At 33.0% G+C, this 26,080-nt stretch overlaps 1 protein-coding gene across 6 annotated transcripts in view; it reads right to left on the bottom strand.

Annotated features, from left to right (window-relative positions):
- CNKSR2 (connector enhancer of kinase suppressor of Ras 2) overlaps nt 1–26,080 on the bottom strand; it is a 246,582-nt gene that overhangs the window by 168,225 nt on the left and 52,277 nt on the right. For all 6 annotated transcript variants that reach the window (XM_006752987.2, XM_006752988.2, XM_006752989.2 and 3 more), the window contains exons 3-4: nt 21,986–22,188; nt 12,724–12,811 (exon numbers count right to left, since the gene is read on the bottom strand). In XM_006752987.2, the coding sequence (XP_006753050.1) occupies nt 12,724–12,811; nt 21,986–22,188 (291 nt within the window). The remainder of the gene's footprint in view (nt 1–12,723; nt 12,812–21,985; nt 22,189–26,080) is intronic.

Here is a 26,080-nt window from a genome sequence, read left to right as displayed (position 1 = left end):
ATTCTGCTACCTTGATGCAAATCTAGTCTTTCCCCATCTTGTATTTGTAGATAATTTTGCCTCATTTTAAAAGAATAATTTTTGCTTATTTGTCCTAACTACTTAAATCTGCCTGGTTCTTCAACATGCCTCTGTTCATTAAAATTTCAACCCATCATTTCACTTGTATTAGGGTGCATCTGAATTACCTAACTGATATCTGTGGTCATCCTGACCCAACTCAAGGGGAATGTGTTATTAAAAACTTACTTTGTCAGCAGAGGCAAAGTGCCTTAAAAAATTAGTGCCTATAATTAGTAACTCTCTATTTTCTTTGGTTTGTCATCTTATCCTGTATAATAAAAGGCTAATATGCAAATTGTCCCCTCTACTGGGAGTTCGACCACGGGTCGAAGCTGGCCACCTAACCACCTGTGGCCCCTCCCCCCGGTTGTCCCCACTTATGATGGGCCCCAATCGAGTTAGGCCAGCTGGACCCCACCCATGCACAAATTCATGCACTGGGCCACTAGCTTTGGTATAAAAAATCTATATTTTGATTTAATGATATCCAGTGGGGCCTTGACTTACAAGTGTCCCGACTAACGAGTTTTTCGAGATACGAGCTATCTCTCAGCTGATTTTTTCTTTGAGTTGCGAGCTAAAATTTGGGTTATGAGTCAGCTTCAGATACCCCACCGCTAGTTGGCTCAGCGAACGTCACAGTGAATGCCACAACATCAGCCCAGCATCACGTGTCTCACTCATTCACTTTAAGATTTGACATACGAGTAATATGAGTTACGAGCTCCATCACGGGACGAATTAAACTCGTAAGTCAAGGCCCCACTGTAATACACATAAAGCATAATATGACTCATAAATGTTAAACTTTAAATTATCATTATTCCCTTTTTTTTTTGACTAACTCTAGTTCCTGCCCCTGTCTGTTGATACCATTTAGTTTCTAGCACTTTTTTTCCTTATTACAAATGCACAATGACCATTTTTATTAATATATTTGACATTTCAAAAAAAGTCTAATCCTCTTGTATATGCATTTATAACACAGATGAACTACAGTTGGACATTCTAAATTTTAGTCTCCTTTATAAACGTGAGGGCTCCGGACTGATATGACTTGTAAGTCGCTGAGCCTTCTGATCCACAGTTCTTAATCATTCAGCCTATGGTGAATACGTATTTTTTGTTTGTTTGTTTTGTTAATCCTCACCCAAGGATATTTTTTCCCATTGATTTTTAGAGAAAGTGGAAGGGAGGGGGAGAGACAGAGAAAGAGAAACATCGATGTGAGAGAGACACATCGACTGGTTGCCTCCCACACGCGCCCTGACCAGAGCTGAGGATTGATCCTGCAACCTAGGTATGCTCCCTTGACCAAAACTGAATCTGCAACGACCCTGCAGTCCGAGAGCCGATGCTCTAACCACTGAGAAAACAGGCTAGGGTGGGAATATGTATTTTAACAAGCTTCCCAGATGAACCATGGTCCATGGACCATCCTTTGGAAAACACCGTTTGTTCTTGATCACATACATCTCTTCCCACCTCACACTCATGTCATACTAACTAAATCATTAAAGTATGAGTACAGCACAGTGGTCATTAACTTTGATTCCATAATAGAATCAGTTGAGGCATCATTTAAAAAACACTGATTCCAAGCCCTAATGCAGAGAATCTAATTTAATAGGTCTTGGATGGGACCCAGATATCAGTGTTTTTAAAAAGCTCTTTGATTCCAAGGTGAAGTCAAACTTGAGGAGCAATGAGCATAAAAATATGACAAACCACATCAAAGCAGCTGCATTTAAGTCCTGGCCATGCCACTTATTATGTCATTTTCCCTCTCTGAAATTCTATTTACTCACTTACAAAATTGAGATAACGACATATAGTCTACCTAATTCACGTGATTATTGTAAGGAATAAATCTGATAATATGTTGTAAAAGCACTTTGCCAACCTCAAAATAATGATATTATTCCTGCTTATTAAACTTTGGACAGCCCTTTTTTGCTAATAATTTTAAATGTCATAAGGAATAAAGTTAATCCAGACGATATGGTTTGAGGGAGAGGTTACAAAGGTAAACAGAATAGCCCAGAGCAGAATATGTTTCCATTCTACAAGGCAGTTCAGAATCCTTTGGGGAGGCAGTGTAGATAGTTTAAATGAGAAGAAACAGGAAGCCTAGTGTGGTGAGGAGGGCTTTGGAAAACAGTGATATATTAAATAGGAAATCAATAGTTATGGTATGAATAACTGCTGAAAAACACTAGGCTAGACATTTCAAAAGACATTAAAAACTTTGAGGATAGCACTTAAATGGGAGCAAGATACAGAAGAAAATATTTACAGAACAAGAACTAAAAAAGATACCTAATCAAACCTTTTGATTCCCTTATGTACTTTTATAATTCCCGCTCTGGTACTATGTAGTTCTATAGCACCATATTCTAAATTACTTTATGGCTCAGGATTCCAATTTGGTAGCATATCAAAATTGAAAAATTTAAGCTACAACAAAAGCATTCTAAATGATTCTCAGAAATGAATACATGGATTTATTTTGGGAGGGTGGGAAGCAGATTGGACTGTAATGGGAACCTCTTTTTTTTAATCCTCACCCAAGGATATGTTTTTATTGATTTCAGAGAAAAAGGAAAGAAACACTGATGTGAGAGAAAAACATAGATGGGTTGCCACCCGTACACACCCCGACAAGGGATCAAACCCACGAACTTTTTGGTGTATGGGATGATGCTCCAACTAACCAAGTCATTGGCCGAGTCATAATGGAAACCTTTTCAAGCTTCAAGACCAGTCCCCTCACCTCTGAGCCTCTAGTCCTCTCGTTCTCTCCCATGATTTCTTTCTCTTCCCCTCCCCAATTCACCTGTTTCATAGCAGAGACTGGTACTGTCACCACTGTTTTCCCACAACTCATATCCCTGTAATTTCAAGAATTAATAGGAGAAGGGATAGGAAAAATCAGCCTTAAAGTTTAAATGACTAATTTTGTATTTGTAATAATCATGATATACCTGGATTTCATTAATTTTGAAAAATGAGAATTTTCTCTTTACATCTCTTTTAGGTCTTCATCAGCATCAAAATGAGTTACAGCAGCTAAACTTAAAATCTGGTGATTTTTATAACTGCTTCTATATTCAAACGGCTGCAATACACTGTTAGGTTCAAGTATACAAAGGAAACATGGTCTCCCACTGATATGTTGTTGGAAAAAAGGTATTCTAAGAGCCTTTTCAGGTAATTATGCCTATTCTTCTTTACAATACTATGCTAAAACTTGAGAAGTGGACATCTACTTAATGTTAGTTACAGTGTGGAATCAGATGCCAAATAATAACTTTTCCACAATATGTTACATTAAAATCCATTGGTCTAAAAAATAAATTCAATAACCTTGTTTTTGGAGTGAAATTTTAAGGGGAAAACTAATCATTTCATTCTTTCTTTTTTTTTTAAATATATTTTATTGATTTTTTACAGAGAGGAAGGGAGAGAGATAGTTAGAAACATCGATGAGAGAGAAACATCGATCAGCTGCCTCCTGCACACTCCCCACTGGGGATGTGCCCGCAACCCATGTACATGCTCTTGACTGGAATCGAACCTGGGACCTTTCAGTCCGCAGACCGACGCTCTATCCACTGAGCCAAACCGGTTTCGGCAAATCATTTCATTCTTTCAACTAACTCATATTTTCCAGACACTGGAAACATAGCAGTGCATGGAGCAGACACCTGCCTTCACCAAGTCTCCAATAGCATATAGTTTCTTAAATAGATTGGTCTTTTGGTTCGATTCTTTACAAAAGAAAAGTACAGTATATTGGAAATGGTATCTGAACCACATATATATTGTGTGTTTAAATACAAAGTGAAAACCAGAATCACCTTTCGTATTGTCTTCAACAGTATGCTAAATAATATCATTCATATTGTTTAAAATTACATATAAAGCTTGTCCTGGTTTTTGTTCTGAAATGCCCCAGTTTCAATCCCAAGAGTCCAGGCCAATTTTCAGGTCACCTAGAATGACTGGTTCAGGAAAGTTTAAACACTAATTCTCAGAACAAAGAAAACAATAGTATTTAAAATTGTGTTTCAGATGAATTAGAGACTGTCCTGGCTGGGCTTTTATGTTTTAATACTACACAAACCTTAAAATATGTGTTCTGCCTACCCTAGTATAATTTATATGTATATTTTAGAACTTTACATATATTTAACTACAACTTGAATCTTAATATTCCTTTTAGAACACACATTTTGTATGACTAACTATTATGTACTGGCCTTTTACACATTTTGAGTTCTCCATTTTCAACTCTAGGTTATTTGAATATGTAAATAGGGGCAGCAAGTTCATAGGTAATCAACATTAATATCTGCATTACATTTAAACATGCATGTTTCAAAATATCTTCCAGAACATGCAGCACAATAATCAATTTGCATTAATATCTAAAGAACACCCTAAATCCAACCAAAATCCCTTTAAAAAAAGTAAGGCATTCTAGAAATAGGTTAATCTTCATTGCCACTTACTACCAAAAGTAAGCAGAGTCTCACTCCTTAAATTTTTTTTTGTGGAGTAAAAAACCGAGTTTAGTTTCCAAAGGCATTTTTGCTATATAAGATAACTAAACTTGCCATTTATTAAACACCCACAAAATGCCAGATTAACAGCAAGAACAACCCAATATTCACAGCAGTAAAATTTTTAAATATTATGGAATAATAATGAAAATTACCATATTCAAAATACATGTGTATATATATGAAAATAGGCTGAAATAAAATAGGCAAAATGATAACAGGGGTTTTCTTTGGGTGGAAGAATTACAAGCAAGTTTCTTTTTTCATTACTCTAAATTTTTCTAAAAAACAGATTATCTTACTTTTATAATTTAACAGTAGAAAATAATTAAGGAAGTCTAGAATGGGCTGCATAACAAACCTTCATACTGATGCATACAATAAGCCAGGACCATAAGCTACCTTTCAACATCTCAATGAACTTTAATTTCTTGGTGACGATTCTCTCAGTTAAGATTTTTTGAACAGTAAATGCTATTTCTTCAAATTTTAGATTGTGGGGAAGCAAAGTGTTGACACACAGTAGGCAAAAATTACAAACTTAAAATAGACTGATGTTTTGGAAATGTCTCTAGAATTTCTTTTTTCTTTGCATTTCTTCTCAAAAGTTATTTTTACAAAATCTTATCTGAAGAGACTACTGATCTTTCCCCCTCCCCCCCGCCCTTCCCGCTGACTTTCAGCTGGAAATAGTAAGAGAAAGGAATATGTTTGAAAACTATTCAGAAAACCAGTGATATGCAAAAATGTATATAAAAGATTGAAAAATGAGCAAACCCATAAGGAAACAGAAATAAATTTTCATTCATAGAATTTAGAGGAGATTCTTTCAGGTAAAATTATATTGTCAGAACTTGAATTTTAAAAGGAAGTTGTTTTTTTCACTCTGTATTTAACATTTCGAGTCTGATTTTAAATGTTTCACATGTTGACATTTTTCTCTCAGCATGTGATTCAGATTTCACTGTATATGCAGCTGAAGAAAATTAACACCAAATAAAAGGGAAAAATAATGTGTACATCTATCATTTAGAACGAAGTTCTTATTCTAATTTATTTTGCCTAGTCTCTATTTCTCACTCATTTTATGAAGAATATTACTTTCTTTTTATTTTCCTCTTCATATTTTAAAAAATCCTCACCAGAGGATATTTTCCCATCGATTTATTTTAGGAGAGAGTGGAAGGGAGAGGGAGAGACAGAGAAACATCTATGTGAGAGAGACACATTGATTGGTTGCCTCCCACATGCACCCCGGACAAAAGCTGGGGATTAAGTCTGCAACTGAAGTAAGTGCCCTTGACTGGAATTGAACCAGGGACCCTTCAGTCCACAGGCCAATGTTCTATCTACTGAGTCAAACTGGCTAGGGCTCCTCTTCACATTTGTGAACTTTTGAAATAATTCTGATTTTACTCGCCAATAATGTATAGAATTATGTTTGTAGATGGCACAGGCAATTACATGGTTTGTTCAAGGTGAAATAATCATGAAGCAAGAGGGCTAAGCCTAAAGTCTCTTAATGCTCTGTCCCCACCCCCTTTCCCTTGCTCCAAGTGTTCTAATTTTTACCAAAGTTTCACCTTGTAAACCATATTTTTGTGCCTATTTCTTAATTGGTGACAATCTAATTAATCACTTTTGTGTTTGAAGTGGAAAATATAAAAATGGTACAGTAGGAATACTTTCAAGTGAAGCTAATACCCATTAGGGTAGGCATCTTGGCAATTATTTCAATGCTGACAAGAAATGCGTGGGTACCTGTCTTCTTTTTCTGATTTAGTTGCTGACAGTGCTTTAAATGAAGCTTCAGTTCTTCGGTAGATTCTTTCCTTTAAAGATTTTAAAACCAGTTTCCATTTTTTTCTCAAATGCATTATTATACACAATTTTATATGGGGAGGAAGGTTTTAGGGGGGGATCACTTTAAAAGACTTCAAATATAACTATCTAAACCCATCACAACTGGAAATAAGTGAAACAAAGGAGATTAAATAAATTCCTCCAAAAAGACCTTGTTAAAATGAATTTACATTCTCTTTCCCCTTTAACACTAGCATTACTTTAGATCTAAGTAGCCAATACTAAGAAGCATTTTCCACTTATTTCATAGTACCACCCCTCTGAGTTAAGATTGGAAAAAGGCTATTTGTGACAGTTTATTTTTAGATATTGATCATCTCATCTTGCTGCAAAGGGAATAAAATAATTAAAGCTGAGTGAAGAATAATTTGAAGTACAACATATTTCAAAGCATAACTATCATCATAACTGTTCAGATGAGATTTCTTGAAAGCCTGGTAATAAATGCATGGCCTAGATATCTACACTTTGCTAATTCAAATTGGCCTCTTTTACTGGCAACTTAAGTTTAATTCCCATCTTCAGATACTACATATAATTTAGATAATTCAGTGATTATTGTGTGTGTAATGGCTGAATGAGACAATCAGATGGGCATTAACTGTCAACTACACAATTTATTTTAAAATACAGTATTTGTCTATGCTGTGCTGTTTTATCAAAGTAGCATTTCTTCAATATACATAGCACTCATTTTTTTTTGTTTTTTTTTTCTGATAACTCAAATTCATTTTAGAAAATTTGGAAAATACAAAATAGAGTCTAAATAAAAGAAAATCACCCATAGTTTCATTATCAAGAAACAAACACAACTATTATATTTCATTATTATCAATCATCATCATTCCTATATATTTTTTCATTTCAAAAATTTAATAGACTTTATTTTTTAGAGAACTTTAGTTTCACATCAAAATTGATAAAATATGAGATTTCCTGTATACCCCTTGTCCCTCATACATGCATATCCTCTTTCCTACTGATTGGAAGCAACAGACCATAGAGCCCAGAAAAACTTGGTACCAAAGATAGGACACCATATAACAATAGAAAAATAACAGATTATTTGAGAGATGATTTACAAACATTAATACATCATGCCTATATTTAAGTTTCCTCTAAAAGATATGCTTTGTTTGCATAGTGTTTCAGATGTTTTGTTCACTTCAAGCTAGCATTGGAAAGTGCTTATGAAGATCAAAACTCTCATTTTAACTAATGAACAAACTGAGATGTAAAGTAGTGGGTATCTCTAGATATCTCTGGGGTTCCTTACATGAATACCAGGGTTAGAACTGTAGTTTTTACACTGGAGATGAAATAAAAATGAATAAACAATTCAAGCATTTAATTCCAAATATTTCTTGGAAGAGTACAAACAACTTGTGCTAACCACAGGGGATAATTGGAATTCAGGTCAATTTATATTAACAAGTTTGTATTGAGAACCTACTGTATATGAAAATGAGCAAGACATTGTTGCTATTTTCAAGGAGTTCATAATCTAAGAGAAGTCAGATAATTATTATTCACAGCAGAATATAACTTTCATAGATGAGAGGTGAAATGCTATGAAAAGTAAGTTAAGTGATTTCTGCCTCTGACCAAAGAATTATAGCTAATAAGTCAACAAAAGGGACAAAATAGAATCATAAAAATAATGGAGAAGTATGGAGAAAAAAGAAAAGAAAACAAGAACATATGGGAAACAGAAGACAAAGAAAACGGCGGTGTATTTAATTTATTCCCAATCATGTCAATAGTTACAGTAAATACAAAAGGTCCAAGTAGGGGGAAGGTACAAACAGTTGTGTAAAAGTTTCATGCATGAGATGGCATTTCCTAGAGGTCTTTAAAGATGGGACATAATTTTAATAGGAAGAGATAAAAATACACACACACTGGGCATGTTCTGAGGAGGCCCTACAACATAAAATGATGAAAATGCAAAATCTATTTTATGAACAGTAAGTCATTGACATGAACTAGTGTACAATTGAGATACATGAAGTACTAAACAATAAAACTGAAATTATGTTAGGACCATAATTGGAGCCCAAGAGAGAAGTTTGCAATCAAATTGGAAATTAGTGGAAAATTGCTGAAAGTGACAAAATTGGAGTTGGGTTTTGAATAGTATGAAAGTGATCGATGTTATAGATTAAATCAGGATGTAATGAAGATACACTTTGTTAAGAGAAACTCCATCTAATATCTCTTTAAGGTGCAACAAGAAAGACCTAGTTAAAGTAGATGAATTAATATACTAAGTCAGGTAGAAGTTGGGATAGAGTGAGCAAGACAAGAACCAAGAACACTCATGTATAGAGGTTTTTATTTGAAGCATCTTAAAGGTGACACGTGAAACAGGACATGTGATGGAAAAATGAGAATGAAATAGAAGGAACTGTGATAAATACTATGAGCTACTAAACTTTAAAAAAACAGGAATAGCTAATGTTAGAGCAAAATGAACTAAGAATGTCAAGGCATCCTCTTTCACAACAGAGTATATAGTGGGTGGAGGGTACAGAGGTCCTTCTACATCCTGAGTATATTTAGTGTATTTTAATTAGTTGGAGCAATTTAATGCTTTGTCAAGAAGGAATGTACTTAAAAGTTCAACCTCAATAGAGGATGCTATTTCCTGTCCTGTAAATAGCAAAATTTAAATCCATTATGCCTTGAAGATAAGGTTAAGTCAAATAGTGCAGCAGTTAAAAGGTCCTGTTGAGAGCACTCACAAACCTCTGTGGAAATATCAGAATGGTGTATGTTTTCCATGAAGTAGTTGCTAATATATGTTCATACATTCTGGAGATAAATAAAAACTGAATCACTTGTTGCTTGTATGGTAGGTTTTTAAAATACCAAAATGGGTTAATCATATTTGACACAAACTGCACTTCCACCACTGCACGTTTCTCTACAGGAAATCTTAACTCACTGACAATCATTTCAGCTATTCATCTCAATGTAATTTCTGAAGGTGAGAGTGACAAAGGTCTGTTCTGGAATCTGTGAGTTTTAAATATAAAAAAAACTACATTTCTTATTTTTAAAAACTTTTTATTGACTTGATTGGGGTGATACTGGTTAATTCCATTTCTGACTTCAGTCTATACATAAAAGTTAAAAGGTAAATTTTCCTCAAGATAATTTTGTTTAACCCCTCTTGATATGGGAAAACATTAGATATGTATGAATTAAGTGAAAATGAATACACCTGAGTATTCTCCTTCAAGGTTTTCGAGAAGTATGATCATAGTTGCCATTTATTATTTCTTTCCTATTTTTAAATTTATCTATATTGTTGAAAGTTATTACAGATGTCCCTTTTCTTTTCCCTATTGACCCCCTCCATTCTGCATCCATCACATCCCCAGGCCTTCACCACACGACTGTGTCCATGGAATATGCATATATTCATGTGAGTTCTTTGGTTATCATAGTTGCCACTTCAATTTGCACTCTTGGTTTATAAGGTGACAAAGACTTGGCCAATTATTCAAAAGTAAACCTAAAACTGGCCAATCAGATCCAGATGTTTGGAAGAGACATGAGGAAAACACCCACTTTCTGTCATAATTATGCTTGGAAATGAAGTTATTTTGGAAGTTTAATTAGTTTAAAATAAAATGGATTGCATTCTCATAAAACTGACAAGTATGAGATTCTCAGGTATGAAATGTTGAAAAAATAAACATTTATACTGTTGACACTATTACAGATGTCCCCATTTCCTTCCTCTTTGCCCACCTCCATCTAGTCCTCATCCCCCTTCCTCTGAACTTCACCTCACTGTTGTCTGTGTACATGGCTGTACATAAATGTTCTTTGGCTCTCCTGTTTAATTCCATGGTATTTCAATTATCTTGGGTCTCATCTATATATATAAAAGCCTAAGCAACTGGTCAACCTGTAGCTATGATGCTCACTGACCACCAGGGGGCAGACACTCAATGCAAGAACTGTCCCTTGGTGGTCAGTGCACTCTCACAGCGGGAGTGCCCCTCAGCTGACTGGGCACCAGAGGCTGGGCTCATGGCTGGTGAGTGCAGCTGCAGCGGAGTGAGCCTCTCCCGCCTCGCCTCTGTGGCAACGCTACCAGTGGCAGGCTCAGTATGCGAGATTGAGTGGGAGCGGTACAGTGCCCAGCCCGTGCTCAGGCTCCTCCCCAGCTGTGCACTGGGTCTCTAGTGTATAAATAAAAAGCTGTAATAATACATATAATACAGTTATCACAGATCTGGTTATGTAGTAGATAAGTGCTAATATTATATTATTATGAGTGTTTGTATATAGAATGCTGAGCACATACCCAATATTAAGAGACTATGAACAATTATTATCCGAATACTGTGTAATAAGTACCCTTAAATCAGAGGGAATGTCTTTCACAGTAAAATGAAAGAAACTAATAATCTGTTATCCACATCGCAAATCTCTGGTCAATTTTAATGCCTTTAGAAGAGATAGAGCTTTAAAAGGCAGATTTTTGAAGAAATTTCACTAATTATAGAGAACTATAAGGAAAATTACCTATAGGTTATGTTATTGCTCTTTTACCCCTGTGCACTAGAACAACGTATGAAGACCAGAGTCACTTAGAACACTAGTGAACGTGCAAGTCCCTGGGACCTCCCATAGTACTTTGAGTTGCTTTCCAAAGAATCTGAATTTCTAACAAGTTTCCTTATGATGAGAATGCTGCTGGGTAGCAGACCATACTGGACTAGCACTGCCCTAGAACTGAGGTCAGCAAACTAAGGGCCATGGGCCAAATGCATCATTTTGCCTATTTTTGTGAAATAAGTTTTAAGGGCACATAGCCACGCCCATTCATTTACTTACACTTACACACACACCTGCTTCTGCATTACAACAGCAGAACTGAGTGGTTGCATCAGACAAGGTAGGCTACACCTTATAGTCTACAAAGCCATAAATACTTACTCTGGCCTTTTACAGAAAAGGTTTGCTGAACTTGTTCTAAAATGTCACTCTTTTTCCTATTACATAGTTGAGATTTTTGAAATTCAGAAATAAAATTTATTGATACAAAGTATGAAGACATGCAGTGAGACTGTTAGGGTACTTCAAAGCTCATAAAATGTTCACCATCTTCATGCATGTCTCACAGCAATGAGTTGTCGACCTTCTCACTGCCATGATATAATCGTGATCAATATCTGATGTATTCCAGAACTAAAAGTCACAAAGTTACTATCCTTTTTGTAATGAATGACATCTTAAAATCTGCAGTTTCAGAGAAATGGTACAAATAAAGTTTATACAATACAACATAAAATATACTGAAGCATTTAAATCTATATTAATAAAATTTCTTATTTGTTAGAGAAAATACAGGCTATAAGAGAAACTCTTAATTATCCCTGGTAATAAAGAATAGGGAGTAAAAGGATAAATTAATTCACAAATTTCCCCAATAATCTTTTTATTTTTGTATTTCATCCTTTGCTTCCCCTGTTTCTGCATCATTGGATAGGTTAACAAATAGATAGCATTCCGACAGCAGCAAGAGGCTGACAGCGGCCTTACATAGAGTGGTGGCTGCAGGCGTCAGACCTCTCAAGTGTGTTTTTGTTTTTAGATTTAAATACATTTTTGTAGGATATATAGTAGCCAATTTACCTCTCTACCATTTCTCCATATCTGATGCCAGGCTTGGTTCGCATATTTTTTTATATTAGCTATTGCACTTCTGAAGGCATTTGATTTGCAGATACCTGACATAGATAATATCCAAAGTAAAAAATCAGGTCATGTAAGTAGATCATGTAAGTGTTAAAGGCTATTGTGTACATTTGCTTGTATGTTTGCCTATATAAGTGAAACTAATAAGAAAATAATGGTGTCCTGGAGCAAAAGTCTCAGATTGTTATTCAAATGGGACAATTTCATTTTCTGAAAGTCAATATAGTCAACCCCATGAAAAAGTGTAAAACTAATAAGAGACGATCATATTATAATGGTGCCTCTAGAGGTTCAGTTTAATTTCACATCTTCCAGTAAATAAAATCCTTGTTTATTGGGCTATATGAATAATTTTCCAATGAATAATTACATATTTGGTTTCTTTAGAATCATTTGTTTTTGAATGAGAAAATCCTAAACCCATAGCTTAACTCTTGGTAAACAGGAATACTTCACACTGATAGAATATTAAAGAGCTAATAAATTAACAGAAGGAAAGTTTGTCAGCTAATACCTGTTGCACAATTGTTGTCAGTTCTAAGCAGAGCTGTATGACATTATTCCTTGTGACTGAGTAGTCTGTGACAGCAGCAAATGGTGACCTATAAAGGAACAAAGAAAAACTGTGATTCCAAAAATTCCAAGAAAGACTCCAAAAATTATAATAGCCTAAAATAAGATTTTGAATAATGTGAAATAAATTGTTCATAATGATAAAACTATTTAGGACATTGTTAAGAAAAAAACGGAGAGAAATGCTTTGAAGAAAATTAAAGTCAAGTAATATAATATTTGTTTTCCATAAAATTTCTCACTTTTTTTAGTTCCTAATATTTAGAAGTTCTTTGGTACTTCTTACAAGGTCTCTTTATTACATCTAAAACAAATTAAGAAAAAAGGAGTACATTAGGCAAAGCAACATTTAATTTACTTTGAAATGAAGAAAGATTTTGAGTACAATATATCTTTGAGATATTCACAATTAAGAGTTAGCAATGGTAGCTAATACTTACCAAGGACTTACTATGTGCCAATTACTGTTCCAAATGCTTTACTGCATGCACTAAATTATTTTCAAAACAGCTTTATAATATAGGCACTATTACTATTCTTATTTCATCTTGGATACATTTTGGTAGTTTGTGTTTTTCAAGGATGTGGTCTACTTCATCTAAATGTTAACTTTTGCATGAAAAGTTACTTGTAGTATTCCTTTATTATCCTTTTATTTTTTATTGACTTCTCTATTGTGTTTCTGTTTTTAGTTTCATTGATTTCTGCACCTTTATCATTATTATTTGCTCCCGTCCTGTTGCCTTGGGATTATTGTGCTGTTATTTTACTATTTTCTTTAATTTTACTTTATTGTAAGAATATTTAATATGAGATCTACCCTCTTAACAACATTTAAGTGTACATGATAGTATTGTTAACTATGAATACAGTGTTGTACAACAGATCTCTGGAACATATTCATCTTGCTTAACTGAAACTTTATGTCAGTTGATTGACAAATATTTTTTTTCTATTTTTTGAGATGGGAGCTTAGATAATTGATTTGAGATTTTTTTCTGATATAAGAATTTGATGCTATAAATTTCCCTTTCAGTATTGTTTTAGCTATGTGCCGCATAACTTATTTGTTCTAATTTTACTGTATTTCTTCTTCTTTCCCTTCTTCCTCTTTTATCCATGTATTATTAAGAAGTGTGTTTTTTAATTTCTACTTAGATTCCATTATGGTTAAAGAATAGATTCTAATTTCAGTTCTTTTAAATGTATTAAGGTTTATTTTATGATGCAGGTCTATATTAGTGAATGTTCTATAGGCACTTGAAAAGAATTTGTATTCTGCTGTTTTTGGACAAAGTGCTCTAAAAATGTCAATTATATCATGTTGCTTGATGGTATTATTTAGCACTTCTAATTCTTGCTGACTTTCTGTCTAGTAGTTTTATCATTTTTTTTTTGAGAGAATGGAGAAGAAGTAGCCAACTAAAATTGTGAATTTATCTATTCTAGTTCTGTAAGTTTTTATTCCATGTACTTAGAAGTTCTGTTGTTTGTTACATACATATTCAAAGCAATGTCTGTTTCTTCATTTTTGAGCTGTCTAGTATATGATCATCTATTACATTTTGGTGGTTTTTGTTCTTAATTTGATATCACTTGTAAATAGTTGTTTTTAATTTGAATGTAATATTCACATAATACAGATTAACCCCCAACTTTTCATATCTGTTTGTTACAAGTATTTTTCCCAGTTTGTCATCTATCTTATATATTGTCATGTTTTTAAATTTTATGTAGTCAAAAGTCAAACAGTATATTTGTTTTAACTTTAATCCACATTTTAAGTATTTAATAAGTCTTTCTACATCTAGAAATCATTTTGTTTACATTTTCTACAGTTTCTTATGGATTTATGTTTTCTACTTAAATAAATGATATACCTAAAATGATTTTAGTGATCTGTCAGTGTTCTATCATTATTTATTTTCCAAAAACTTAACTAAGAGCCACAGTACCATTTATTAAATTATGCTTCTTTTCCAGTGGTTTTAACATATTGTTTTCTAAATGATTCCATATACCACAGTCTATTATGGGCTCTCTTCCACTAATCTGTTTACTCCTATTCCAAAACTCAGTACATTTTTATATGTATATATTACTGAAACAGAAGGAGACATTATGAATTCAAATAAAGTCAATTATAAAAATATGTTATCAATCTATGATTTTAGTTCAAAAATTAGCCTACTTAGTTGTAAGTAGGACCAGCTTTAAAAATTCCATCTTGATGGAAGTTTTCTAAACCTGAATTGTAGAGATGGTTGCAAGGATATATCCAAATTTTCTAAACCTCATTAAGTTGTACTTAAAACAAGTGAATTTTATAGAATGCAAATTAGGCCCCTATAAAACTATTTTTTTAAATGTAAAATATAAGCATTTCTAGGAAAAAACATTAATAAAAAATGCTACCTAAAGACCATTTATTTTTGCTGCATTGAAGCATAAAAACTATCATTTCAATTAAGAATTCAAAGATGCTTTTGGCATTATTAAAAAGTTTAAATTGCTAGATTTGAAAATGTCAGTCTGCTAATAAAACCTAAAAACTTCATTCAAGAGTGATAAGATGAATTACAGCATGGATTTTCCCATAAATACTTGAGACTCTCACTTGTTCTTCAAAACATACCAAAAGAAAAATCCATTGTTACTGAATGCCTGTAGCAAACTGAATTCTAAAGCATGTTTTTTCCACTTTCCTGACGACTCATATTTCAAATAGAATATGATTCTCGATCAAGATTAAGTGTTAAGAAAGCTGGGAGGGTGGACGATGTAAACATATACCAAGGAAAACACTAATTATATTTTGTAATGAATTCCTCTAAAGCTTTCATTTTAAAGACAAATCGTTTGCAACCATACCAAGAACCATTCTTAGCCAGCAGATATTAATGTTTGTTATGGTGATTTTGGCTATATTCATACATTAAAAAAGATGAAAGACTGGGTTCCAATCTCTGTGAGTTACCAAAGATGACCATTCAATCATGACTTCATGATCATCTATGAAATAAATAAGTGGACCTCTATAGAAGAACTGAGCATAATCAGCTCAAAAACAAAACAAAATAAAGAGAGGAATTTGTTCTACACTCTAAAGAAAACCCAAGATAGAGCTTAGGCTGCTTACAAAAAGAACACAGTGACTTTAAATTAAGAAAATAAAATTCCTGGTAAGAAAGCTTTTTGGTGCCAGAAAGTTTTAAAAATGATAAAAACCTTGGCTTATCAATAAATGGCTGTTATGGGTAATAGGATGCTTATATGTGTTTCTAGTGCAAAGGTTTATGGTGCTGCAAGAAATTATTTTTTTGTATGCTTTAAAACAAAAGGACTGCATTTATGAAAAGGTTACTAATGTTAAGAAATCCTAAACAAAATAGAAGCTAATAAGGAAAGCTGAAATGTTGCAGTTAAAAGACTATCTGGAAGGCCTTACTATTTCCCAGCACTGCTGATCCTGAAGGGCTGTCCATGAACAGTGGCAGTACTACATCACTGCTCATATTTGGAAAAAGAGGTGCCCAGTAAGAGCAGTGAGTACATGAGATGAAATAAGACCCAACAACAATGAGCTTCAATATCTAAGAAGATATTAGTTCAACCATTTTCTTAGATAAGGCAAAAGATTTCACAGAAATTTTGTTTTCCTTTGACACCTATTAAAAAAGAAACAACAGGCCCAAAATGGAGTCACTTGTGCTAAGTCCCATTCGAAAAAACCAACACTTAATGGCAGTTTCAGCCTCTCCCAGCAGTGGAATTTTAAACCAATCATCCTGGATTTTTTCTGATCAGCACCAGTGAGGTGATCTTCCAGATAAGACCTCTGAAGTCCCTGGCTGCTATGGCAAGGTAACCTTGTCTGAAATAATCCTTTTATTTGTAAGTCCCCTCACCCCTGTGGCTATAAAAGCCTTCCAATTTGTACAACTCCCCTGAGCTCCTTTCTGCTTGCTAGATGGGATGCTACCCAATTCACAAACTCCAATTAGATCTTCAAATTTATTTAGTTGAATTTTGTTTTTTAACACACCCTCTTTTTTAAATAAATGTATATTGATTTAATTTACCTATTAAAAGCAAAATTTATCAGATTGGAATTTTTTTATCCAGTAAAATATAAGGAGAAATGGACAAGTTCACAATCGTACTATGAAATTTTGATATAATTCCATCAGAAAGAGACTAGATCAAATAGAAAAAAGGGATATAGAAGCACTGAATTGTCACATGTGCCCTAATATAGTTAGATCTAATATATAAAATCATGCTCCAAACATGCATCTATTCACACAGACCATTTACCCAAAATTTAAAAGACCAAATTCTGAATCACAAAGGAATTTGAAAGTATCAGTATCATAAGCAATAAAAAATAGTCAGACAAACTCAAGATGCTTGGAAATTCAAAATGCATTTCTAAATAACTCATGAGGGAAATTATAACATACTTGTTACTAAATGACTATAAAAATATATACAAATTTGTGAGAGTACCTAAAGTTTTACTATTTAAAACAAAGGTAAAAATCCAGGAAACAATAGAATCAATAAAACCAAAATTGAGCTCCTCAAAAATGTAATGAAAACTAATCTCTGGCAAAACCCATCTGGAGAAGACACAAAAAGACCACAGAAATGATACGCAGAATAAAAAGGGCTATAATTGTAGACCTGACTGATTTTTAAACACCCTAACACTTATGCCTTAAACACTTTAAAGGTTTTCAGTGATATAAAATCATATCTCATGGATCCCTTCAAAATAGAATGGGCTTGAAAGAAATTTCAGAATCAATAAGAGTTAGAATTTATGCTAAAAATAAGAGGAAAAAAACTGTCACATACATAGCAAAATAAACTTCTATAAATAATACTTTTGAACATTTTTAGTGATGTTATTGTACACCATGATACATGCAGTGATCTGTAAACCTCCAAGTATAGACTGATTTGGCACAGCCATATAAAACGGCAAGAAAGATAAAGTGTGAATAACAGCAGAATGTAGGTTAAAAATAGACAAGTAAACTATGCATTGAAAATAAATAGTAAAGCTACCACCTGTGATTCAACTTTGAGGCTTTTTCTCTGGGAAAGTCTGCTATTTCATTCAAGTCAATATTTAAAATGTGAGAATAACTTTTCGTTAGACTTAGATTTTTTTTAAAAAAAGAAATGTTAAGGAGCTTGTTTTTGAAAATAAATCTTATTTGAATGGAAGTTCCACTGGAATTGGATTTTTTATGAATTATAAACATTTTTTCCTAGCATCCCACCTCTTAAGCCTTAAACATTCAAGTTTTTCAATATCAAAAGATATCTCATTGATGCCTTCAAAATAGAATGAGAAATAAACTTTCAATAAAATTCTGTATAGCAATTTGAATTATGAAGGACAAAAGTAGAAAAATGGTATTTTTTAGAATTTGAAGAGAAATACTAAAGTGCAAATAAATGCATATATATGCTTCATTACTAAGGATCACTTCCTCAAAATCCTTAAGAATTAGTCAGCTTTCAAAAGGAGATGTAGCATGACAAAGGAAAATGATGAAGAAGAAATAAGAAGGGCTTTGGTATCAAATAAAAATAGATTTAAATTATAATTTTCATACTAGATGAATGACTTTAGGCAAATTATTTAATGTCTCATATATATAATGGGGATAATAATACCTACTTTGTGGGACTTCAATGAGTTGACATATGTAAAGTATCTATTTCAGTCTCCAGAGGTAAAGATTTTTGCTTATTTTTCTTTTCCTTTCTCCCCCTTCAAGTGACATCAAATAAAAATTGCAATTAAATCCAATCATATTGCTGTGCATGAAAATTCTTCCCAAAATGTAACAAAAACTTTAATGCCAAAAATGTATTGCTTTAAAAAATTAAGCAACTTGTTTTACAACAAAATAACCATATTTAAACTGGCAGAATTATATCATATTATAAAGCAAAGGAATAAACTAAGGTTAAAGACCCAATGTTTAGCAATATTTGATTGCAGTGGCCATTTTAAACCCTCAAAAGTAAATCATATCTATACTGACAAATGAAAATATTAAGAACTTTTGATCAACATTATTTCTATGGAACTTTTATAATTAACTATGTAAGTTCTAAGTTATTCAAAAGCAAACAAAAATAAAACAAGACAAGACATATTCTTAACCTTATATAAAGAAAACATAAATATAGATTAGCTCTGTCTAGAACTTAAAATTAACCAAACAAAAATATTAACTAAATTTATTTAGAGAAGAGTTAGGGACTTAAATCATGATTCTATAAGTCACTAATAAGTTTCGTTAGTGTTTATCCTTTGAGATTACATAAATGGAAATGTTATATATATTCTCCATGTGGCTTTTGTGAACAAGGCCCATGAGTTATAGAATATTAGAGCTGAGAAGAGACCTTCAAATTCTATAGGTCTTATATCCTTATTCTGAAAATAAAATAGAAAAGGGTTAAGGTTACCCAAGGCTTGAGGCAGAGCTGACTATCTCAACTCTTTATCAGTTACCTGCTCTTTAAACTACTGCAAGATGTATTTCAGCAGGGATTCACAATAATGGTCTTGGAGAACACTGCTCTTTTGGCTTTTCTAACATTGATTCATGTTTTGTGGCTTTTTTTTTTTGTAATTTGTAGAACACAATGACACAAGAGGGCACGTGGAGTGTTGTCTTGCTTGTTTGCTACCTAAAGTATGTTTTTCTTTGAAAAAAATAAAATATAAGTTAAATACAAACACACTAACAATAGCTAATAAAGTCTGGGCTATGTGTCAGGAAAACAAACAGCCTAAATAAACATTTCACCTGGCTCAGTTGAAGATACAATCCTATTACATTTAAATTGATTTGGGGACCTTCTGAAATGTATACTGGCCAAGGAGCAGTTAAGATATTCATACAATTCATGGCAAGAGGAGGAAGCAAAGTCAAGCTTCCAAAATAGAATCAGCACTTATGATTTGTCTTTTCTCTTTTCCATCACCACTAAAATATTAAGAATCTATGCAAAGGGATGTTAACATGAGACTAAACTATTCTGAATATCAAAGCATTTCACAGAAACATTTCTTCAAAGAGAAGTTATCGCTTACCTTTAACTCACAACCAATTCATGTATTCCACTTTTCATGAGTTCTAAGTAAAAACACTAAACTGGTGCTGGTAAGGTCACATATATCCTGATTACATAATCTACAACACATTTTTAGTCTTTAACCTACCTAATCTCACAGCAGCATTTGACCCTACTGACCACTTCCTTTTGCTCCTACATCTCTTTACTCTGATCTTAAATATTCTCCCCTTGCACAAAAAAGGTAATTATGTGAGGTGATGAACATTTTAATGAACCTTAATATGGTAATCATTTTGCAATACAAATGTGTATCAAATCATCACATTGTACACCTTAAACTTGCACAATGTTATGTCAATTTTATCTAAACGAAGTTGAAAAATAAAGCAACACCAAAATCTCAATAGAAAGATAACATACTCTTTACTGCCTTTGCTTCCATGAAACCACTCTCAACTAATTCTCTCCTTCCTCTCTAGTTATGCCTTGTTATTTTTCCCTCCATAGCTAAACTTCTAATCATTCTTTAGTTGTTGTGGTCCACAGAGCTCATTCCTCATCCAAGTTCTCTTCAGTTACTCAAATGTATTTCTTTAGTACCCACTACAGGTTAGGGACTATTCTAGATAATTGAGATATCACTGAACAAAACAGCTGAAAATCCTTGCTGTTTTCAAGCACACACCGGATAAAGACTAGTCAGACAAAAATATTAAGAATAATACATGAGTAAATTATGTAGTGTGTTAGAAGGGTTTGCGTGTTATGGAAAATAAATAGAGCAGAGAATTCTGTAATTCTTACACCACCATATTAATATATCTATGACTTTGATGATCCCAAAATTTCTATCAACCATATATCTTTTATGAGCAGCAATACTCTAAAGACCTTATTACTTGAATATTCTCCAGCCATCACAATTTATAATGCCTGACACTCAACATTTGTCTTCCACCATAAGCTGTTCCTCCTCTTTCGATAATGGCACTACCATCCGTTGGTTCAGCCAAGTCAGATACCCTTTATTTAACATATCTCCTTTTCCCTTAGTTTCTAGATCTTACTTGTTACCAAGTCTTATTTATCTGCATAAATATCTCCAACATTCTTCCATCCTCACTGCTCCTCTCTAATTAATTAAAAGTATCAATAAAGAGCAGTGGAAAGGATCAATTCTGAAGTCAGATACCTGGACTGAATCTTGGCTCCAATGCTTAATTGTCATTTGGTTTTGAACTTAACCTCTGTAAGTGCTAGTTTTCCTATCCGTAAAATAAAGACAACCCTCCTATTGTTACTGTATTAAATGTGTGTGGCTGGAAGTATTAATATCAGAACCACTGATAGTAGCAGCAGCATGATTAGTTTCTAAAATAGCCTCTTAACTGGTTTCACTTCTTTTAGCCTTATTCTTCTCTAATCTTTCTTAACACTATATCCCAAGTAGTCTTCAAAATTTACAAATCAGAACACAACAATGACCCTAAATAGGCCCCTACTGCCTTCAGCATTAAGTCCAAATGCCTTAGCTTGGCAAATCATTTCTTTCTTTTTTCCCCCTTCTCATCTTTTCTTTAAAAACTTAAACTGTTAAAAACATCATCATTATAGGCAAGTTAGCCTTGAGCTAAACTTTTCTGTGAAAGATCTTCAAAATACAAACTCCAGTTTTCTTTTTTTCAATTTACAAAAAAGTCTCAGTTGAAGATTTTAAAGTTATCACAAGGTTGTCCCCCTGCCCCAGTATGTAATTCATTTTTATGGTCAAAATGTTAAATGACATTTGATTTCATTGATCACCGTGGTATGATATAACACAAACTAAACATTTGAGAAATTTTGCAGCAATGGAAGCCAAATAGATGATTTTAAATAATTCCCTTCAGGTTTTTGTCACATTTCCTCTTTCTATGGGGCAAACATAAAACACCACTGTCTAACTTCATAGATTGCTATGTGTGTATTTGCATGTATTTTTTATGTGTGTGTCTCTACCTGTCCAATCCTTTCAGAAGAAAACATGAAATAATATCATAATCAAACTGGTGTTCAAAGAAAATTACTTCTGAAACATTTGGAAGATATTTTACCTGTCCAGCCAGGCAAGCAGGCTCTTGGCTGCTCCAATCAGATCCACAACTGAAGTCAGAAAGTCATTTGGCAATTTTCGGCTGGTTCTTCCATCATAATGGCCACTCCTTCTCCTCCCTGTTATAAAATTCTGTAGATTTTTGGCAGATGCATTCAACTTGTGAGAAAGGGTTTTTAGATTTTCTGTTTCCAAGCCATAATTCTGAATTATAAAAGAAAGAGAACAAATATACTTAAAGTCAACATTTTATTCATTCATTAAAATATTTACTGAGCACTTTACTATGTACAAGCCATGCAACTTGTCTTAAAAGTAACAAATGAGCCTGGCCAGTGTTACTCAGTGGTTGAGCACTGACCTATGAACCAAGAGGTCCCTGGTTTGATTTCTGATCAGGGCACATGCCCGGGTTTCGGGCTTGATCCCCAGTAGCGGGTATGTAGGAGGCAGTTGATCAATGATTCTTTCTCATCATTGATGTTTCTATCTCTCCCTCTCCCTTCCTCTCTCTGAAATAAAAAAAAATTAAGTTACAAATGGATAAGCTAGGATTCCTGGTCTAATGGATCCAGTCAAGTGAGGATTGGGGAAATGTCAGATAAATTACAATAAAATGTGTAAAGTACTAATATGAACATGGATAGATGAGGGCATTATATATTGGAACTATACCACCCAAGACAGAAAGGTTATAAAGATCCAGAAGTGTTTTTTAAACCCAAACATAAGTTCATTTAATTGTGAAATTCATTATTGTCAACAATTATTTTTGAGTATCTATTCTAACAGCATATGCATATTGTGACTGTAGGTACTAAAAAATTCTGCCCTCAAAGTCAGCAAAATAAGCACAACCCAACAATAAAAGGAAGCAAGAAATTGATCACAGAATACTTTTTTCCCCTGTGTTCACTCTATAATGTTTCAAATAAGAAGTTTCTATTATAATATGGTACCAGGAAAAACTCTGCTTCCTCAGGGGAACCAATGCGCTTTCTCCTTTTTATAATATAAATTATTAAACTTATATTTACTTTTATCATGGTTACATTAGCTCACAGTCAAATGTGAAACACATCTAAGGCAATCATAGTGACTTTTTGGTAAGTGTATTCATTTTCGTTTCCTTCGTCTCACTTTTAAACTTCTAGTAATGTTTATTATTTTACCCTAAAGATTTTATCTACAAAGTAATACAGAAAGAGGTTACAAGAAATAATGCAAACAAGCTTTTCTACCGTATTCATTAGGAAAATATTATAAGATCCCCTCAAATAAACTTTAGGGAAGGATTTTAGTTACAATTAAATTTTAAAGCAGCTAATTGCGAGTTGTAAAACATCTCTAAGATAGGCTGGCTAACTTGATCAAAGGATGATGATGATTGAACTACTCAGCAAACATACATTACTGTCCCATGTAGGATTACAAGTATTATCACTTTACAGAAATTATAAAACCCAAGATTTCTTTGTTTGCTTAAAGAGCTCAGAGTTTAGAGTAGACAGAGTTTAGAATGGGATAAGTCATCAGGATGCCTGCTGATAACAAATGATACAAAATGGAAGATAAAATACTGAAGGAGTAAAAAAGGGAAGCAAATGGTACATGAGTTTAGCTATATTATTAAATCAACAACCACTGGAAATATCTATTCAATATGAAATTTAGGTTTATTTTTACATGGTAATTTAGAAAAGCTAATTTAGAGGAGATAAAAGAAAGGACTAAAGAAGGTTTGGATGCATAAACACTAAATACTTCATTATGTTAAGTATGTTAACACTAAAGATTTAATAGTGATAAAAGTCTGATTGTTTTTTACTGAGAATTCACATTTTTATGAAAAGAACATCTTTTTTTTGGAGCCATGGATTTGTTTTTTTTAATCACAGAATATTAAATTTTCGCTGCTTAATTTAAATAGCAATATCCTCCCTCTCTCAAGTTAAAAAGTTTGGCTTGCACAAATAAAACAACATTCTTTTCAAATTCTATTGCATCTGAGCATGGATTATCTATGAAAACTTTGAAAGATTTCATGCAGATTGTCACTATATTAAGAGGAAATCTTTCTATAAGTTTATAAATGTACTCTCTAATGCAGTGATGGCGAACCTTTTGAGCTTGGCATGTCAGCATTTTGAAAAACCCTAACTTAACTCTGGTGCCGTGTCACATATAGAAATTTTTTTATATTTGCAACCATAGTAAAACAAAGATTTAATTTTGATATTTATTTTATATATTTAAATGCCATTTAACAAAGAAAAATCAACCAAAAAAAATGAGTTCGCGTGTCACCCCTGACACGCGTGTCATAGGTTCGCCATCACTGCTCTAATGACTAGATAGAACAATTTGCAGTTATAATAACTAAATGTAAATATCTCTGAAGTCCTTAAAAATATTTTCAGATGTTTTCCTGTGTTAAAGCATTTTCCCTGAAATATAACAATGTTTGCCTTTTTGCATACCAATGATTTTAATGCGAAACTTTTTATTTATAAACAAATTATAACAATTTTTAGATGAGCTCAAATTTTAATAGTTTATTAGAGGAATTGATTAGAGTCTAATCAATCAACCTGGTAATGGCTTAACTCTATAGCCATTAGCTTCCATAAAAAATTAATTTAAATTATATCTATCTATATAAGCATCTCAATAATAAAAATCTGAAGGCAAAGTAAAAGTACTTTGGAACCTTCTACATTTAAGACAATATTATTTTTAATACAATTCAGGAATTAGGGAATAGAAAAGTCCTCTGGACAAAACCTGGGAAGATACTCTGAGAAGGCCTCCAAACTTGGAAACCTACTGAAAAAAAAATCCTACATGGAGAAAACGTGAAAAATGAGGAGGATAGAGGAATGTAAAGGCAAGATATAAAAGATTATTAGAAAACTGAGAGGGAAATACTTAAAACTGATCCTAGTTAACAAATATAACTGGTTAAAATAATAATGCCAAAGCGTTTTTTTTAATTCTAGAAGGGTTATAAAAATAGGTTTGAATCTTATCTGTATACAAAAGCATCTATGTGGTACTATATTAAGAAAAGGGATGGACTAACTGACCTTTCAGGTTAATTTTTGTCATCACAATTCTCAAATCTAAGTAGCTCAAAATCAATTACTGTCAACACAAATATCTTCCTGCTATTTCTTTCATGAAAGGGGATAGTGTGTTGTGACCCGCTAAGTTACCAGTAAATTACACTCCCTTGCCTGCCATGTAAAGAAGTGTCAGGTAAATAAAGCAATTATTTGCTTTTGGCCAGAATTATGTCCTACCTCAACTTTATAAAAATACAAGTTTATTCATTACAGATTGGCTTTTCACTGGATATGCATGGAAAAATTAGGCATTACTACTGATATAGAAAAAGGCAACATAAAAAAGTTTGAACAGAAAATGTATTCAGCTATTTTCTTTTCGTATGTTACCTATCTGTTCATATACTTGGCCAATAAGATGTCTGCTAGGAAATCTTTTGTGACTCTGGACTGATTCAACATAGCCTGTTTAGTCTTAAGGAACTAGTGCTAATAAGTTCGTACTGCTCTTCTCTTTCAATTATATGCATGCAAAACCACAGGAAAGAAAGGAATAAGGGAACACACTTAACATTTTAGTGACAAAGTCTTACTAAACACTCAACTAAAAATGTTCAATACTGGTACCACATATTTTACAATGTCAATACTATTTTATTCATAGATCCTCATTTGTAGCATGTAACAGGTATTTAGGTTTCATAATGCTTTGCTTTAAAAATGAGTGAGTCCTAAATAGATTGCTGTAATGAAGTTTTTTAGAAATTATTTTGAGATGAATGAACCAAGCAATTATGATGCAAAGAAAAAAATCCTAGCAATTGCAGACATCAAAAATTTCCTGCAAAATGCCTACCTATTATATGAAAAGTACACAAAGAATTAAATGCAAACTATTTTTATCCTGTCATAAATGATTCACTACACTTCCAAATAAAAGGTGTCAGAACATAAATTAAGGGCTATATATTCAGCTATAAAAATAGCTGTTATAGCTGAATACATTACCTATAAATAATTTATGCTTTACT

The sequence above is a fragment of the Myotis davidii genome, unplaced genomic scaffold (genome assembly GCF_000327345.1).
Source record: "Myotis davidii unplaced genomic scaffold, ASM32734v1 scaffold930, whole genome shotgun sequence".
Classification (NCBI taxonomy): domain Eukaryota; kingdom Metazoa; phylum Chordata; class Mammalia; order Chiroptera; family Vespertilionidae; genus Myotis; species Myotis davidii.
This window is presented reverse-complemented; position numbering and strand designations above follow the sequence as displayed.